This window comes from Poecilia latipinna, unplaced genomic scaffold (genome assembly GCF_001443285.1).
Source record: "Poecilia latipinna isolate Pla-1442-1.1 unplaced genomic scaffold, P_latipinna-1.0 Scaffold539, whole genome shotgun sequence".
NCBI classification, from domain to species: domain Eukaryota; kingdom Metazoa; phylum Chordata; class Actinopteri; order Cyprinodontiformes; family Poeciliidae; genus Poecilia; species Poecilia latipinna.
This window is the reverse complement of record NW_015113155.1, coordinates 53,784-71,188: the sequence shown is the minus strand read 5'-3', so window position 1 is coordinate 71,188 and position 17,405 is coordinate 53,784. Positions and strand designations below refer to the sequence as shown.

At 37.8% G+C, this 17,405-nt stretch overlaps 1 protein-coding gene across 1 annotated transcript in view; it reads left to right on the top strand.

Annotated features, from left to right (window-relative positions):
- The first annotated feature begins 142 nt into the window (after positions 1–142).
- LOC106952780 (nectin-3-like protein) overlaps positions 143–17,405 on the top strand; it is a 69,640-nt gene continuing 52,377 nt past the window's right edge. Inside the window, exon 1 of the mRNA XM_015041116.1 lies at positions 143–356. Within this exon, the coding sequence (XP_014896602.1) occupies positions 269–356 (88 nt within the window). The 5' untranslated portion in view covers positions 143–268. The remainder of the gene's footprint in view (positions 357–17,405) is intronic.

Sequence of the window (17,405 nt, the reverse complement as noted above, 5' to 3'; positions counted from 1 at the left end):
ATAATAATAATAATAATAATAATAATAATAATAATAATAATAATAATAATAATAATACTTCGTTGTATTTGTAGTTTTTCGTAGTTTGTATATGTTTTGGATCTGTTTGTTGTCCTGTTAAAATGGTACAGCCCATGCGGCTTCGTTGCTATGGAGAGCAGTTCCACAGGAGCGCGAGCCGAACCATCCTGAAAGAGAGAGAAGGCACGAGCGAGGAGAAAGGAGGACATACTGAAAGTGCCGAATCGCACAGACACACGGAGAAACCATGGAGACTAGACCCACGAACCGGAGGACAGTACCTAATAACGGAATGCGACTTTTAACGTCCTTTTTCATCCTGTGCGGAGCTGTCGGTGAGTTAACGGTTTCTCTGCTTGTTTTCGCTCGAGCTACTTTTCTTGGTAGCGGAGAGAAGTTGCAGTGGCGCTGCTCTCGGTCCATTCTTTACTTTGAATCGGCACAGCTGAACTGACCAACACTGCACTGATTAACATTTCATACCGTGTTATACTCTTTCAGGCTCCTGGTAGTTGTATGTGTTAGTTAACTATAAAATAGGACCAGTCGTCGTCTCCTGACGGCCACTGTTTGAGAGCGACAGAAAGTCACCGCAGGCATCCGTTGACCGTTAGCTAAACCTTGATTCTTCATCCATTTGAATGCCACTCCGGTACCATCTCTGTAAAACGGTGTTAATCTCGGAGCGGCTGCATACTAAATACGACCCACCTCAAGCAAGATCTAAATGAGTTCGAGTGACAACTTTTATCCGCTAACTCTGATTTAACAGTTACTTGTAGCTAACATCATGCGGGGAATCTGAGGGAAATACCGGCTGGGATTTCTCCCACTCAGATGGCTTTGGAGCCCATTGAGCAGCAGCAGCACCAGCACAGTTTTTTTTTCTTTTCTTTTTGCGGTTGGACAAAAATAGAAACGACACGAAATAATCTGGGCGTCACTTATGGTAGGCAAAGAGGGTTTGCTCCTGATGTGAAAAGTTTGCCAAGATGTTGGTTGCAGATGGGGACGGGGGTGGATAAAGAGACGTTATGTGATACAGAAAAAGAGGGGATGCAGCGCCGACTCCTCTGTGTGGCAGGGTGGAGGGGTGGTGGGGTTGAGGGGGAGGGAAGACTTATTTTAAGGCAGAGCCACTGCTGCAGCCGCAAAGTCTCTGGAAGTATTGACCTGAAGTTGGGCTGCCTGCCAGCCAGAGCACCTTCCCATCCCGAGCTGTCCCGGGCAGAGCAGCTGGAGAACTTTGCTGTGTCCCACCCTTGAGCTGGGATTACAGGACACGGCGGAACAGGGGACAAACACAGGCGGCTGCTGAGTAAATACCACCTTACAGTGCACTGCCGGATTCATCAATGAATCCAAGGGCAGGGGAAAAAAAAAAAGAGAATAGAGATAAATGCCAGCAAACCTGTGAAATAGGGAGTAGTTTTCCTGCATGCCTTGCTTGATTGTTTACTCACTAACTGAATTAATTCAGAGTATATGGCACTAAACACAACAGATATTTCAAATCACTTTTACAAACAGGCATAGTTTGTTTGACAGAAACCCCAAAAAGTTGCTATTATTTACAGTCCCAGAATTTTTAGCGCAGATTTCCATATCTGCATAAATAATCTGTTTTGGCGCAAATGGTGGAAAAGAAACCATCAGCTCACTAAATAACTCTGCTTGGTGAATCGTTGCTTTCGTTTTCTCATGTTGTCTTGCCAGAAAATCTGCAAAATTTAGCTTGTAATTAGAGCTGGGTTGAAATCATGAACCCCCTCTCCCCCTCCGAGGAAATCTTCTGACATTAGTCAAAACTGTTCATATAATGACTACTTTTTTCTAACCAACCCCATTTCTGTATCTCTCTCTCCCTCGCTCTCTGTCTCTCTCTATATCTCACACAGACACACACTCTCCAGACACGTTTTTTTGCAGGATCTTCTTCATACCGTTCTTTTTCTGTCTGTACCCACGAAAGACGCCGTCATAAATCAACGTGGAGAGCTGATAAACAACACACTGTTGCAATCTCAGCCGATCAGCATCCAAACACGCTGCTCGCTCGGTGCCTCGTGGATGCAGGCATAGTCACCTTCATGGTCAAGTTTGTTAAAAACCGAGCTATCCAGCTATAGTGGAAAAAAAAAAAAAACTGTAATAGGTTTTGCTTGCTGGAAATGCGAGTTTGAAAGGGAATTTTGGTGACAGAGGCGCTGCTTGACTTTCTGGTTCGGAGGAGATGGAGCTGTGAGGAGGGGATTCGTCTGAGGCGTAGCTACAGACTGTGAGGTCTGTAATTGAAGAGCAACGTCGTGTGGTTTCTTCTTCAGGGGCCGCGTGATTCACAATATAAATAAATAATGGAGTAATGGAGCCACCGAAATTACAGAGTCAGAAATAGATTTGGAAAAAAAAGAGGAATTACTGACAGAGTAGATATGATCCCTGGAGAGGTTAATAGCATCATCACCACATGGCGCAGGGCACCTGAGGTCAGGACCTTTTGTTTGACACGATAGTCCCATAACTTAATACAGATAATCACCTTCTGGCTTGTCTGGCTATTGTAGTGTTAATGCTGAGATGCCATTTGTACCTTAAATCTACTTTGAGTAATAGTCTGTTTTAAGCAATAGTATACGTAGGGAAAATGATCTGCTTCTACACGCTGGTTGTTTGTTGTTACAATTATTCACAGAAAGGGATTTTAAAGTACACTGTAAAATATTGGAATTTGGTTTAACTTGAAAGTGAAAGTTCACTTGTTGCCTTGAAAAGGCAAATAAAGTCAACTACTCAGAAATATTTAGTTTGAACAGAACTTAAGCATTTTGAGAAAACATTATCCTCAACCACTGCAAATTGATAGTTTTAACATGAATAGGGCAGTATTATGTAAAATAAACTTAATTGAGCTTTACATCATATTATGATGTTATTCCCTCAATAAAAGCATAACTGGAGTGATGCCTTGATTCCTTCATACATGCTTGAGAAATTCTCTAATCTCCTGTGGCAACCATTCAGCTGTTCAAAACGCATTGGTGGACCTAGCTCCGCCTACGAGGCACATCTCCTCCTTGGAATTTTAACCTCACAGGTCAGCTTTCCCTGGTGACTCCCCTACTCAGCTCCTTCAGACTAGCCAATAGCAATTAGCAAACACCTGGTGGAACTGCACATTGCTGAGCTCATAACAACAAGCTGCTTCTCAGTGGTACGCTGGCAGAAACGTTAAAGGATTAGTAGAGTTGTGATGACAACTGTTGTGATGACTTACCAGAAACAAAATGCAACGGTTACAAGAGCAGGAACTTTTAAAGAGACAGAGGCCCAATTTCAAGGCTATAAAGTCAAATTTCTTTTAAGTCATATTTGATGTAGCATTTTTATAACAACTGAAGGTAACATAGCTGCTTGATTCTACTATGAATGTTTTTATGGGCCTGGGAAACACATAATGCTGGCCCTTTAAAAACTTACATGACGTAGGTCAAAGTTGCAAGCTTCCATCTCATTCACGGTGCAGCACAACAAACAAAAACTTACCGCTAAGCACCCTGGGAAATAGTCTACACTTCTGCCTTTTTCTTATTTCAGTTTTTTAAGTGCTAACTTAAAACCGCTAGATTACTTAACTCTTGATATGGCAAAATTAATAACAAGTTAACACAACTTACTTACTGTAAGTTTATCTTCCACAAACCTCACATATTTAAGATAAAAATCTAAAAATTGCAAGATTTATTTGGCTCAAAGAGCAGAAGTTAGTGGACAAATGAATGTTTTAGAGTGTAAGTTTGAACGCACAGCTGTCCCGCCCATCTTGATCCTTCTAATTTGATCCTAAAACTCGGTTTGTGCTGCGGCTGATTGAATGGTCTTAATCACTTAAACGCAGGCAGGGTTTTATCTGCCAGGAGCAGATGAGTGGGGGGCTTTGTTGTGGGGACATTGAATTTTTTTGTGTGGGGTTCAGGGAGCAGGCTGTGGTCACCAGCTTCTGTTGACTCCACCCTTTGCTTCCTTTTTCCACGACAGATGTGACTGACTGTCAGACGTTGGGAACTCCCTGGTGGTCCATTAATGAAATTGGAGCTAAAAACTCCAGAGTTTAGCTCACTCTATCAGTTCTTGATCAAGATTGTGTTCATTAAAATATTTTAAGCAGTGGTTTCCTTTGATATTTTGATCCTCTATGTATACATTACTGTAGCCTGGGCTCTGATGATGCTACGTATTCAGATTTATTCTTGTATGAACATTTAAGTGGGGTTAGGGGTCAGTTTTGGGATGCTAAATGTGGTGGATATCCATCAGTCATGGAGTGAATGTAAATTGTTTGCATAAACATTTCAACATGAGGACATGCAGCATTGATAGATGTATTATTATAAATCCAACATCAACTACAAAGTCCTAATTTTGTTTAGTTTATCTACAAGAAAATAAAAAAAATCATTCATCATGCCTCAGTAATCAGCTGTATACTGAAACAGATTTTGCAAGCCTGGCTTAATATTAGGGTAAGGACTTTAATATCTTAGTTTTGATTAATTAACATTTTAACATGCCCAGATTTTAATGCAACTAATCGCATTTTTGTTCCAGACAAAACTTTTATATTCACATGTTTTGAGTACACAAGCGACATACTTCAAATTTGTAGTGCAATAATCAAATTTTCTTTTTTTTTCTTTTTTTTACATACAAAAGTCCTAAGTTGGAACCTTTGCATTGTGTTTCTGGTACGCCCGCAAGTCTCATGCACAAGTGGCATCAGCAGACAATAGTGATGGACAACAAAGCCACTTTCCTTGGCCCATTTTTGCTTCAAAAACAACTTGATGGGACGCTGGAAAAGACTGTTGTGTTGAAGTTGTGCTAAAAGGAGCTAGCCTATCAGCGAAGCTATTCAAGCCTAAAATAGCATCTCAATTTTAAACATGTAGCAGCTGTACCGACTTCCCTATAGCTGGATTTTCTTTATGGGTATCAGACTTAAAGGGACTGAAAACAAATTTATGGTACACCTTTCAGATTTTCACTTGTAAAAATTGTTGAGCATAATATGGGTTCCTTTGACTTCACAATTACGTCCTTTACTTTTGTCTATCGAATCCACAAACATCACACAATCACACAAACAAACAAATCCCACAAACAAAATGGTTGCAAAGTTGCAAATGTAAAAAAAAACAACAAAAAAAACAGAAGGGGTTTGAATACTTTTACAAGGTGCCTAAAGTATATTCAAAAAACCCAAGCAAATGTTAGGGGGAGTGGTTCCTTATTTTTATTTGATTTTGTCTACTTTTATCTACAATAGAGGCCACACCCTGCCACAAAGCTCGTGCAGACACACCCAGTTGAACACATGAAGTCTAAAACTGTATCAGCAGTCACCCAAACAGTCATTCACACTTCTCCTTTCCTAAATAACTAGTGTTTATTTGCAAAACAATCTGGTCCTCAAAGAGTCTACTACTGTACCTCCAGTCTATTGATTTGGTTGAATGCATTTTGTAGCTCCAAAAGTTTCATTTTAGTTTGTTTGCACATAAAAAGTATTTTCACTGCATGGTGTTCTGCTTGAACAGGGCATTACTTTGTTGGTGGACTTTGCTGAAACAGATATACACTGTTTCTGCAAAATACTGCATGTATTCTTAAATTACATGCAGTATTTTATTAATTTTATATTCATAAAATACTGCATGATGCCGGGCTAGCTTTTGCAGAATTTTAGATATCTTACTCTAATAACTATTTTTCTTCAACAATTTGGAAACTAACGCAAAGGTTTGTTACCATGACAACTATCGCTCTTCTGGTGTCACAGAAAACATTTTTACCCAAACTTTTGATTTTCTATGCAAGCCTTTCAATTTTTCACTTCCTCTACTGAAAATCCTGCCGCTACAAAATGGACATTTAAATGTGATTAAGGTAAAATAGTATATCTAAATGTAGTAATGTTTATGTTTTGAATGTGTTAAGATAAATAACTGTTTAATTTATGTACCAGAAATTAGTCTGTGTTTAGGAAGAAGTACTGCAATGTGTAAACAATCACTCTGTCATGGTGAAGTCAAGACAACATTTATCTGCAAATAGTCAGATGATAATAATAATAATAATAAGTATTATCATAAAAATAAGATAACCTCTGTAAGTAATGGAAGCCAAATGAGTCAAACCTCAAATATGGCCATGCTTTTTATATGGAAATTGCCCATAAAAGTGGCATCGTGGGAGAATGAAGAGAAGACGGAAACAATGCAAGCTAAAGCTAAAAAAGCTCATTAACATCAGGCAGTCTCTTAATAGTAAAAGACTAACACAGTGAAGGGAAAACTTGAAACAAGAAGACAGAAAAAGCAACACTTTCTGGATATTAATTAGAACTTTTAAGCCAATGCTTCATTTTGTATGCACTTCATTCTTCAGCTGGCAATTTTGCAGCCTGCTGAAAACGAGAAGACCAATTTGCGAGTTCAACTTGGACTGGAAAAAAGGTTACAGTTTGACAGTTTTTATCAATAGAAAGAAGACAGGAACAGCTATAACAAAGGTTGACACAGTGGAAGAAAAAGCAGAGCAGACTAGAAATAATGGAGATGCTGTGGTTCACGAAGATGGCCGAATCAATATACTGATAGAACAATTCCTTACAACAGAAAAAAACATGACTTGGAACCTTTTGAGTCTATAAAAGAGATACATTGATCAGAATTTTTTGACCGATTCTGTTGTTTTTGTGTTTTTTTTGTTAGGTTTTGACCTGCCAGCACCAATTTTACCCATTTCTGATTTCTTTTAGTTGCTAATAACAGGAAAATATTATAGCGACACTCAAAATGTTTTGTCAAGCCTTTCTTTTGCAGTTATGTCAGGGTAGCTAAAATTACAAGAACAACAGCTTTTAAAGAATTTAATAGATCCTTAGTCATGAAGTTTCCAACATTTCCAAATTCAGCACATTCCATAGCTGATAGAGATTGACAACTCAAAATGATACAACACAAAACTTTGCTGTCCTACCACTTACCTGCAGAAATCTTTGCTCTCTCTCTCACAACCTGAACTGCACACATGTCTTGCCATATTGTAAAAAATACTGCTTCCTCTTAGGTCGTTTCTTGCATCTCTGTGCATTTTCTGACTTAATTGTAAGTACCTCAATACTTAGTAATGGGCAATATGGCTGAAAAATGTATCATGATATAAGCGTTTCATATCTATGGTAATTATTGATTAGTTTTTTGTTTTCAATATCCAAACCTTTAAATTTGGATATCCAAAGTACTGCCAATCTAGTGACATGACCTTTCCTCTTTTGTCCACAGCTTCCTCTTGAACTCACTAGTTAACCAAAGAGTTGATCCCACCTCCCTTGCTTAGCTGGAACTTAGAGTTTGAGCGGTTAAAACCTTTCATCTGCCTAAATTCCCCAGAATGTGGTGCGGTCAGGCCTGTCGCAATAACCAATAATAAACTGAACACATCATAAATTAAAACAAGCTCAATAATTTTCATTTGCATGATTTATTGTTTTTCTCTTTTTTTCTCTTTCTTTCCACCAAAATTGAATGATAAAGTCTCAACTAAGCTTTCTTTTAAGGACAATTTTGTTTAGAGACTTTCTAATTTATTTTATTTGTTGTTTCTGTTGCTTTGTTTATTTATTTGGGGTATTTAAAATGTTCCAGTGTTACATGTTCATTAGAATCAAACTTTTATTGCACTTTGAGAATGTGTTCTCGCATTGTCTTGATATTACTTGAAAATGATCTCATAACAACAATATTATTACTTATCACAATCTCTTCTGGGACAATTTGTTGTCTAGCAAAATTTGTTAGGGTGACAGGCCCACGCGCAGTTCTGGATCGAAGTTCAGGCATATTTTCTGTTGATATTGATAATGCAATACATATTGTTTCAGCCCTTAGCAACTTTGATCCATGACATAAGGAAAGTAAAACAACTGGACCATGGCCTTCATCTAAACATATAAGGTTACAAATGAATGAAAATGCAAATTAAATACAACGTAATACAGCGTCTTATGCTTGTTGAGGCTGACAGAAATACTCATATTTTTAAGGGAAGCTTTAACTTTATATGGCCCAGTTCTTTGTAGATTTGATCTTGTGTGAGAAGGTTGCAATGTACTGGAAACTTCAACCTTTTTTTAACATAGAAAAAGCTTTCCAAATGGGTCTTAATGTCTTTGAGTTTGCCCTTAGAGATATACATCTTCTGTTTGAATAAATGAGCTCAGGGCAACAGACAGATTAGGAAAATAAATACTAATAATTTAAATATAGAATCACGCCAGCCATTGCTTTTAACCTCAACTTTGGTTCTGATTCCATGCATTAATATGTAATTAACTAGGCATTTTAAATGGAAAGGGACATGATAGAATGCTATGAAAACACATTGAAATGCTAATATTAGCAGCAATATTTTCTCACTGTGATTTATGCTATGTCCTGTCAAACAAAAAAAAAAATCTTGGACAGACAGGATCTTACTGTTTTAGTCACTGAGTCATAGGAAACTTGGCTATATAAATGGCTTCCAGATATTTCCTTGGTTAATTACCTGCTGTGAATGAACAGAGGGAGACATTTTTTAACTCCTTTTTTTCTGATGTTTTCAGGAATCAGGGTTTTTCCCTAAAAGAAAAGATCACGCTTTGTGACTTACATGAGGGTCACTGGGACATGCTGTGGTTTATAGTCTGTATTAAAGAGTTATACTTGCAGGATGTGCACAGTCAGCAGTCAAACCCCCCAGGAGAGGAGCACAAAGGTTATGGGAAACAGGTGTGGCTGAGTTTCACCTCTCAATCTTATTTGTTTCAGTCCTTTGAGCTGTGGGATGGGCACACAGTGAGTTGTGTGCGCTGACCCACCCCCTACCACCCAAGTGGGAGATTATTAACACCCACCAGTCAAAAACCGGGCTCTGCTATCTGCTGGGCTATCTCTCATGGAAGTACACGAATAATGTTGACATACATCTTACTGTAGTGGGTAAAACAATAGCTACCCCTGCCTACTTTTCTCACCTGCTCTGTCTAGCTTGAATTCATCTTCAGTAATCAAACCCTTGAGTTGCACAGAAAACAACACGTTAATTTAGTTGAAATGAGAACAACCTTCACTGCAAAAACTCAAAATATTACTAAGTATTTTTGATCTAGTATCTAATGCAAGTATCTTGGTACAATTTAAATAAGACACAACTGATTTATAGGTAACGTTTGAATAATTCCTTAATATTAATGAAAAAGTACTAGTTCTGGCAGATTATTTCACGTAAAACAAGACATTTCCCCATGTTATAAGTAAAATAATCTTGACCTGACTCTGATCACATTAAAGTAAAATAGAGCAATAACTTTCTGGATTGTTGTGGTAATGCATCTGAGTAGGGCTTGTTATTGTTCAGATGCTTAGTTTCTCACCACCGCTTTTCTAGAAAAAAAAGTTCTTAGTCGCGTTGGATCAAATCTATTATGTGCATAACAAGTGTTATTGTTTGACACACAACTGAACTTAACAACAAAAAACACAAAATGCGCTAATATTATGCCAGAACTGAAACTATAAATAAGACTGTAAGTGGAGTAATGAGAAGGTTTTAAAACTTCTGAATGTGACTTGGAATTATCCATATCTTACATATTGTCCAGAAAGACCTTCGCTAATGTGAGTTGTTTAACAAATCTAAGCTCAGATGCATATGTTGCATTAAAATTTGCAGCTGGACCTTGCACACCTGGATGCTGAAACAATTTTTTTTATCAAATAACTGTACTATGATTTCATTTTACAAGTTTCCCAGTAATCTTGTTTTCAGACAGACTGAACCTGCATACATTTCCCCCTCCTGATCAAAGTGTTTTACAGGGAGAACAAATAAACTGCAGTTTTCATTTCTGTTAAATATTTATAAAGGAAAGTGGAAGACATTTCTCTGCTGTCCTCTTTTTCAACTTGCCTGGCTGCTATGACATAGAGTCCTTCTCACTTCTGGCAAAATTTGGAGTTCTATTTTTTGCCTCTACTTGGATTGCAGCAAAACAACTGTCTAGTTCCTTTCGTGGCTCTAAAAGAGTGTTGGAATATCAGACATTGCACTGATTGCATTACATGTCACACAACAGGGTAGTTTACTGAAAGGCAATTCCACCTTCCTCCATGTCCCAGACCTGGTAGATGATTAACAATTATGTTGTATTTATGCATTTCAATGTATTCTTTTTTAAGTTAAAATGATTCACAGGGTTTCCCCCCAGAAATCTTGCTGAGCCTTTTGGTAGAGCACCAGGAGGCATGAAAAGCCAGGCTTATAGTGCAATGAGGGAAACCCTGATTCAAGTTGAGTTTCAAGGCAGAAATCAAACTACGATACAAACTTGACTACTGGTAAAGTTTTATATTAGCATTAAACATCTGTGGTTATACTCTATACTTCAGAGTATATCCACTCTGAAGTCTAGACATAAATGGAAAATTAGCAAAAATACTGTCAGACTACAGTGAATTAACATTAAAGAATAGCTGAAGAAATTTTGTTCCTGTGAAATCACAATGGTTGTGTTTCAGTTTAAACACATCTGGAAGACCTGGGTACTGTACTGTGTTCAGAGTGAATCGAGGTTAGCTCTTTGATATCTGACTTAACCCTTGTATGTAGAAATGGGGTCCAACCGACCCCACTCACGTAAAACTTGTATTATTTGTCATAGTCCTCTACGTTTGCCTCAGTCCTCGCATGCACAAGGGTTAAAAAGACTGCGAGTTCTGCATGTGTCTGGAAAGGTGGGCGGCTGAGAAAATTAACTTCCTTTGACCATGATAATGTTGGCAATGCCACACTGACCAACCTGCATCCTGTTTCTATTGACTGCTGAAAACAGGTTTCTCATAGTTTGTTTCATTTCCGTCTTCTGTTGAAAAGTGGTTACTGCTAATGTGCTGATGACTCAACTCTCAAAAAAAAAAAAAACCCTCATGCTGTTTGCATAAAAAATAGTTTCTTGGCTGATTCGGGTTTAATTGAAGTTCTATCTCTTATATATTTTTTGTTGTTATGCTAAAGTGGCTACTTTCATGTTTCAAGCTCTGTGTCTTATTCATAAATGTGTCTTATAAATCAGATTCCAGTTAAGTCTCCTATGAAGTTGTTTGCTCTGTGGTTATTATTGTAAAAATGCTTTGCACTAAACAACATCACTAGTATAAATCTTTTGCACCACAGTGTCAAATATTAGTTTATTGACACTATATTAACCCCTTGGCAAGACTGTCCAAAAATTTGGGCAATCTTGCAAATGTTGCTAATCATTTTAAAAGGAAACACTTCAATTTCCCCTCTAGGTCCCTGCATAATGTGGTAAGCTGTGTTTTCACTATTTTAGAGCGGCCTAATAAAATTACAGTAGTCTATTTAGTTCCAGAGGAGGACAGTGGGCTCTGTGTTAAGTCCACTGTTCACTGTATCACTGAATGATGACTACGCTTGGCCTTACATATCTTTTTAGTGAGAATATTTAGGAGGAAAAAGCGGATAGATGAAAATAATGAGATTTTGGTTGGTTTATGGCTTGGTTTTCTTTTGTGAGTTAAGAAGCCTGTGTTTTCTTCTTGCTGCTTATGCAGTAAAGACAGGAAGTTGTGTGATTGACTCGAGATAATGTGATTAAAAGCTTAGATAAAATGAAAAGACAACATTTGCCTAATCTTTTAATCCACGCAATACTAGTTTAAGACTATTCATAACAGTAAGTATTCTGTGTTTAGCCTCATAGATGAATTTAACAAATGCGTAGCCACAGGTTAACTAATTACATTATAAGCTGTTTTAAAGTTGTAATTTTAAGGTGAACCTTTAAAACAGTTCTAGTGTCTTGGTGCTGGCTGAAACTCTAAACTCAGACAGGTAACTCATAGTAAATACCATAATTTCACCTATCCATACTTAAATTTTGTTAATGCGTCCATCCATCTATGGGTTTTGCAGAATTTCAGCCACTATGAAATGTTGTATTTACTGTTTGAAATGTTAAAACATGATTCAGAACTGAGTCTGGAAGTTATGGAATTCCAACATTAAATATTTATAGATGTATTCCTATATTGTAGTCCGTTCCTGATTAGCTTTAGGGATTCACTGATCTACTTTTTTCACTTCCGATACCATTACAGATATCTGAGGTTTAATATTATCCGGAACTGATCCGATACAAAAAAATAGAACTGAACTGACTTAAGATATTTCTTAAGTCAATTAATTCACTGACATAAATGTACTGATTTACTAATGTGTTTGATAACTCTGCACCAGTACAGAAAACTTAAGATACATCAACAGCTTCACAAGCTTGGTCTAACACATTGGCTTAACTCCGTTAGCTCTGGCTTAATTCAAAATATGAATACTACACTTGGACTATGTTAGCCAACTAACTGTCTTCTAATTTTTCCTTTGTTGCTTATACTTATTCCACAATGCATTTAGGCATTTGATATATTGTTCAGCGCTAATATAAACCTATCAAAGACATTTTTAGTATATGTTTAAAAAAGGATATTCTTTATGGCCAAACTTATGGTTATGTCCCCAGACAAGAAGAAAATAATTATGGTCAAGCTTTGCAATGTTTTCAGTTCCTGTTTGTCCTATGTGGTTTTGTGACACACATAGGACAAATGTGAGCACACGAAACAAACAAAGTTTGTTTCGTGTGCTCTGTTTGTGTAATCTGGTCTTATGGGGAAGTGTTTGTAAACGTTGCCTCATCCACCTCTATGCTATATATGGCTGTAATGTTTGGTTACATGGCCCAGCTGTTAGTGCTGTCCTGTAAGTCTATTAATAAGATACTATAAAATACTGTCAAAGAAAAACACCTGCATTCAGTTTTTAGAGGTGAAAAGTGGCAAAAAAGAAGTACCGTTACTCTACTTACATTTACTCAACACTGTTTCAAGGTGCATTGTTTAATTATGATGAGCCATTCATAATAATTTTTACTTTAGATTTGCTACAATTTAGATTAAAAAAACAAACATTGTTCTAAGTGCTCTGATTTAAGTTAAAAAGGTCACACATTTGTGTAGCTTTGTGGCAAAAGGTTTTTTAAGATCAACAGAATTTTGCAAAAACGCCTAAACAGCTGCCATATTTATGTGATTTCATATAAAGCGCAATTATATTTTAGAAAAAAGGCGAAGACTTTTCACAGCACATAGACATTCTGTGATTTTTGTTGCCATCTTTGATGTTTCTAAATTGTTCCTTTGTTTTACGCATGCATGGAAAAATAACATTGCCGCCCACCTCCAGAGCCGCGGTGCTGTGTGGACATACTAAAAACCCCAGGCCCCCACACACAACAAACAATAACAAATCCCACTCTCTAAGACAGGACGCTAAAGGCCTGTTTGTGTTCCTTTGGTACACAGTGGCAGACATTGTCCTTCCTACGTCCTACAGCAGAGTTATAGTTTGACTCTGAGGTTTCTGCCTATACCAACATTATTGATCTTTTTTTTTTTTTTTTTTTTGCTTTTAAGCTCCGATCTTTTAATCAAATGTGACTTAGATGAGAAGGGCACCTAAGTCCAAATCGCGACAGGGGGAGCGAAGAGAGAAAGGTTTTTGAAGAGGACAGTGGCATGTGAAAGAGGCCCCCATGCCCCTTATTTAAAGGCCTGTCAGCCTGTGTTTGTCTCCACCATCAATTAGCTCTCTAAAGAACCTCACACCCTCACAAAATACAATGCAAGGAAGGAAGGGGGTAGATTAGAGCTGGTGTGGAGACTAATGTTTTCTTCACCCTGCACAAATATTTCTTACAATAAAGGCATGCTATAAAACATCCAATTCACCACTTGGCCTATCCTGTTTCTGACTGATCGTTGGAGTTAATGGCCTTACAAAAGTGGAGGTCTGTGAGGCTTGTGTTAGTCGTGTCATGTTGGCCAACCTCAAGCTGATGCATTCAAAGAAGCCAGTCATAGTGGTGGAAAAAGAAAGTATAACTCCCATGCCTTCTAAAGTTTTAACATTTAAATGATCTAGCCTTTACCAAATTGTGAAGTTATTCAGATCTACTGATAAAGCAAAATGGATTTGTGTGTGTGTGAAAATAATGTACTTAAAAATACCACCACATGTACAATTTGTAAAGCTTTTTCTTTGCTTTTTTTTTTTTTTTTTTTTTTTTTAAAATTGCTGTATGCCGAACTATTGACTTTAGTCTACCTTGGTGCCTTTGTTGTCTTTGGAGCAATAAGTCGGTTACATTAGCATAGTTTTGGGAATCATTAGCTCTGAAACCATTAGAAACTGGCTTATTTCATAAGTCCTGCATGGCTTGGTTTAGGATAGTCAACCAATAGCTTTTTGAGTTAGAAAATGTTTAAAGTTGACAGGAAATTTGAAAATGTAGGTAGTTATATGTTATTGGAAGACATTAACAATACCTAAAGACCAGTTGCACTTTAGCTGTTTAATTGGGGCCTGCCATAGCAATGTATTGCTAAATAAGTCATTCACTACTTCCCATGCAATGCATGGCTGGCACCTATTGTTCTACACCTCAAAATAACTGCCGCTTCCTACTACCGTTAATGTGACTCGTACTGCTTCATGCCCCCTTACAATGTATATATAGCAACACGTGCGGCTCGTTCCTGTGAGAGGAGCTATTACTTTTGTTGGCATTTCGAGTAACTGTGGCGACATAATTAACAAAAAACGAGCTAAATTAAACTCAAAACAAAAGTCTAACTGACACAAAACAGTGTCAGTAAGGTTGCATTCACACTGCAGCCTGAAGTGACCCAATTCCGATTTTTTTTGACGTAATGCGACCTGTATCCGATCTTTTCATGGCAGTGTGAACAGCACAGGTCGGATTCTTTTTCGAATGTGACCCATATCCGATACGTATCCGATTCAAATGCGACCTAACGTTCAGGTCACATTCATCCAAACTGAACATCACTGATTCTCAACAAATCTCACTATTCTGCGTCCTGATAAGCGCAAGTGGGAAGAAAAACAACAACCATGACGGATTATATGAGGATTAAGTTGTTAATATGCTGCGCCGGCCGGATAACAACTTCAAATATGTAAGCTAAGCTCCACCATTAGCCTCCATGTTTACTTCCACAAATACTGAGCACTTCTTCTTTTTATGGCAGTTGGCAGAACACTTAGAATGCTGACGCTATTGCACCCTCCACTGCGCATGCGGGACACTTTCAGGTCGTTTGCCCGTTCACACTGCAGAACGCATACAGGTCGCATTTACTGGCAGTGTGAACGGCCCCGGCAAAAAAATCGGAATTGGGTCACTTCAGGAGCCCTGTGTGAATGCACCCTTAGACTCAAAATAGACATATAATTTTGACTGCCCCTCTGAGCTGAGATGGTGGGATGTCAGAACTACAGACATGGTGGAACACTCACTTACTAGTCCTTTTGTGTTTTATTTACCGTTGTCATAGCAGCTGATCTAAAGGGCGCCGTGAGGACAAAGAGCAATGGTGGTTTAGTTAGCTGAGTTATAAACCTACTGAACAGGAGCTGTTGCGATCTGTTTTTATGTACAAATTGCTTAATGTACCGTCAATTATCAGCTATGAAATAAAACGATTCTGAAAGTTGTTGGAAAGTAATATTATGTAAGTAATATTAAGTTGTTTAGATCTTTTTTACATTACATTTTTTTATGGTTTAGCCATATTGTGTCTTTCAGTGAACATGTTGGTGTACAAATAAAAAAATACAAATATATTGTATATTCTTTATGCAGTAGCATATGGGGTAACAAATGGGGGTTATTCTGAGACTTTAGTGTGTGACATAAGCTGTACCTTTGTATTAAAGGATCTAAAACTTTATTACGGGATAAGTATATCTAGAATGAAATAAGTTGTCTAGAATAAAAAATAAAATAACATGGACACAATGATTATTTTGAAGAAATAATCATTGTTTGGAAATGTTTAATAAATGTTTAATAAGAACAGATTCCAGGAGGATTAGTGAAGCACAGATTTGTTTCTGCCTCATTACTCCTACCTATTCTATACTTTTTATAGGAAAATCAGCATCTGTTACACTGACACCAGTCCTGGCGTGTGTAACACATGCCACAATCACAATCTTTAATATGTTTTGTGGAGATGTTGGCATTAGGGCCGCTGGCTCCAGCCTCCATGGGGACAAAGCGGAATTTTATTTTGGGGCCCTCTATATCTGCTACGTAGATTGCTGCAAATCAACAGATGATTAGATAATTCGAACTGCTATAAACTCATTGCATCTCTGAATATGTTATATCTTATATGGACATCATCTAGTGGGAGCAAAAGCAACAAAAAAACTAGTATGCTCTGGACTTAAGATGGAGTACATGAACACATGACATGCTTTGATTTAAATTAATTTATCTTTGGTGTAATTCCAGTATCGAAAAATTAACTTTATACCAGATGAGTTTCTCTCACCTGAGAATGTGAACCTGTACTGGGCTAATTCTGTGCCTTCAAATAATTTTAACAATGCTCCTGTAGAATATTCATAACTTATAAGTTTGAAACAGGAACAGGTCTGAAAAAACAGTCTGCATGCTACTCTCAAGAGCAGGGGTCTCAAACTCAATTTACCCAGGGGCCGCTGGAGGCAGAGTCTGGGTGAGGCTGGGCAGCATTTAAAAAATATCCTCAAATGTCATCAGCATTTAATTATTTCTCCAATACATGAACTGCAGGCTTTGGCTTTGAAAAAGACATGGTGAGGATGTGACAAAATTTAGGGTGCATTCACACTGCAGCCTGAAGTGACCCAATTCCAATTTTTTGTCAAATCGGTTTTTCTTTGCCGGGCCGTTCACACTGCCACACATATGCCACCTGTATGTTTTCTGCAGTCTGAACGGGCAAACGACCTGAAAGTGTCCTGCATGCGCAGTAGAAGGCGCAAAAGCGTCAGTGTTCTAAGTATTCTGCCAACCGCCATAAAAAGAAGTGCTCAGTGTTTGCAGAAGTAAACATGGAGGCTAATGGTGGAGCATAGCTTGCACATTTGAAGTTGTTGTCCAACCGGAGCAGCATATTATCAACTTAATCCTCATTATAGTCCGTCATGGTTGTTTTTCTTCCCACTTGCGTGTATCAGCATGCAGAATTTAAGTATCAGTGACGTTCAGTTCGGATTAATACGGACGTTAGGTCGCATTTGAATTTGATATGTATTGTATATGGGTCGCATTCGAAAAGAATCCGACCTGTGCTGTTCAGACTGTCATGAAAAGATCATACAGGTCGCATTACGTCAAAAAAAATTGTATT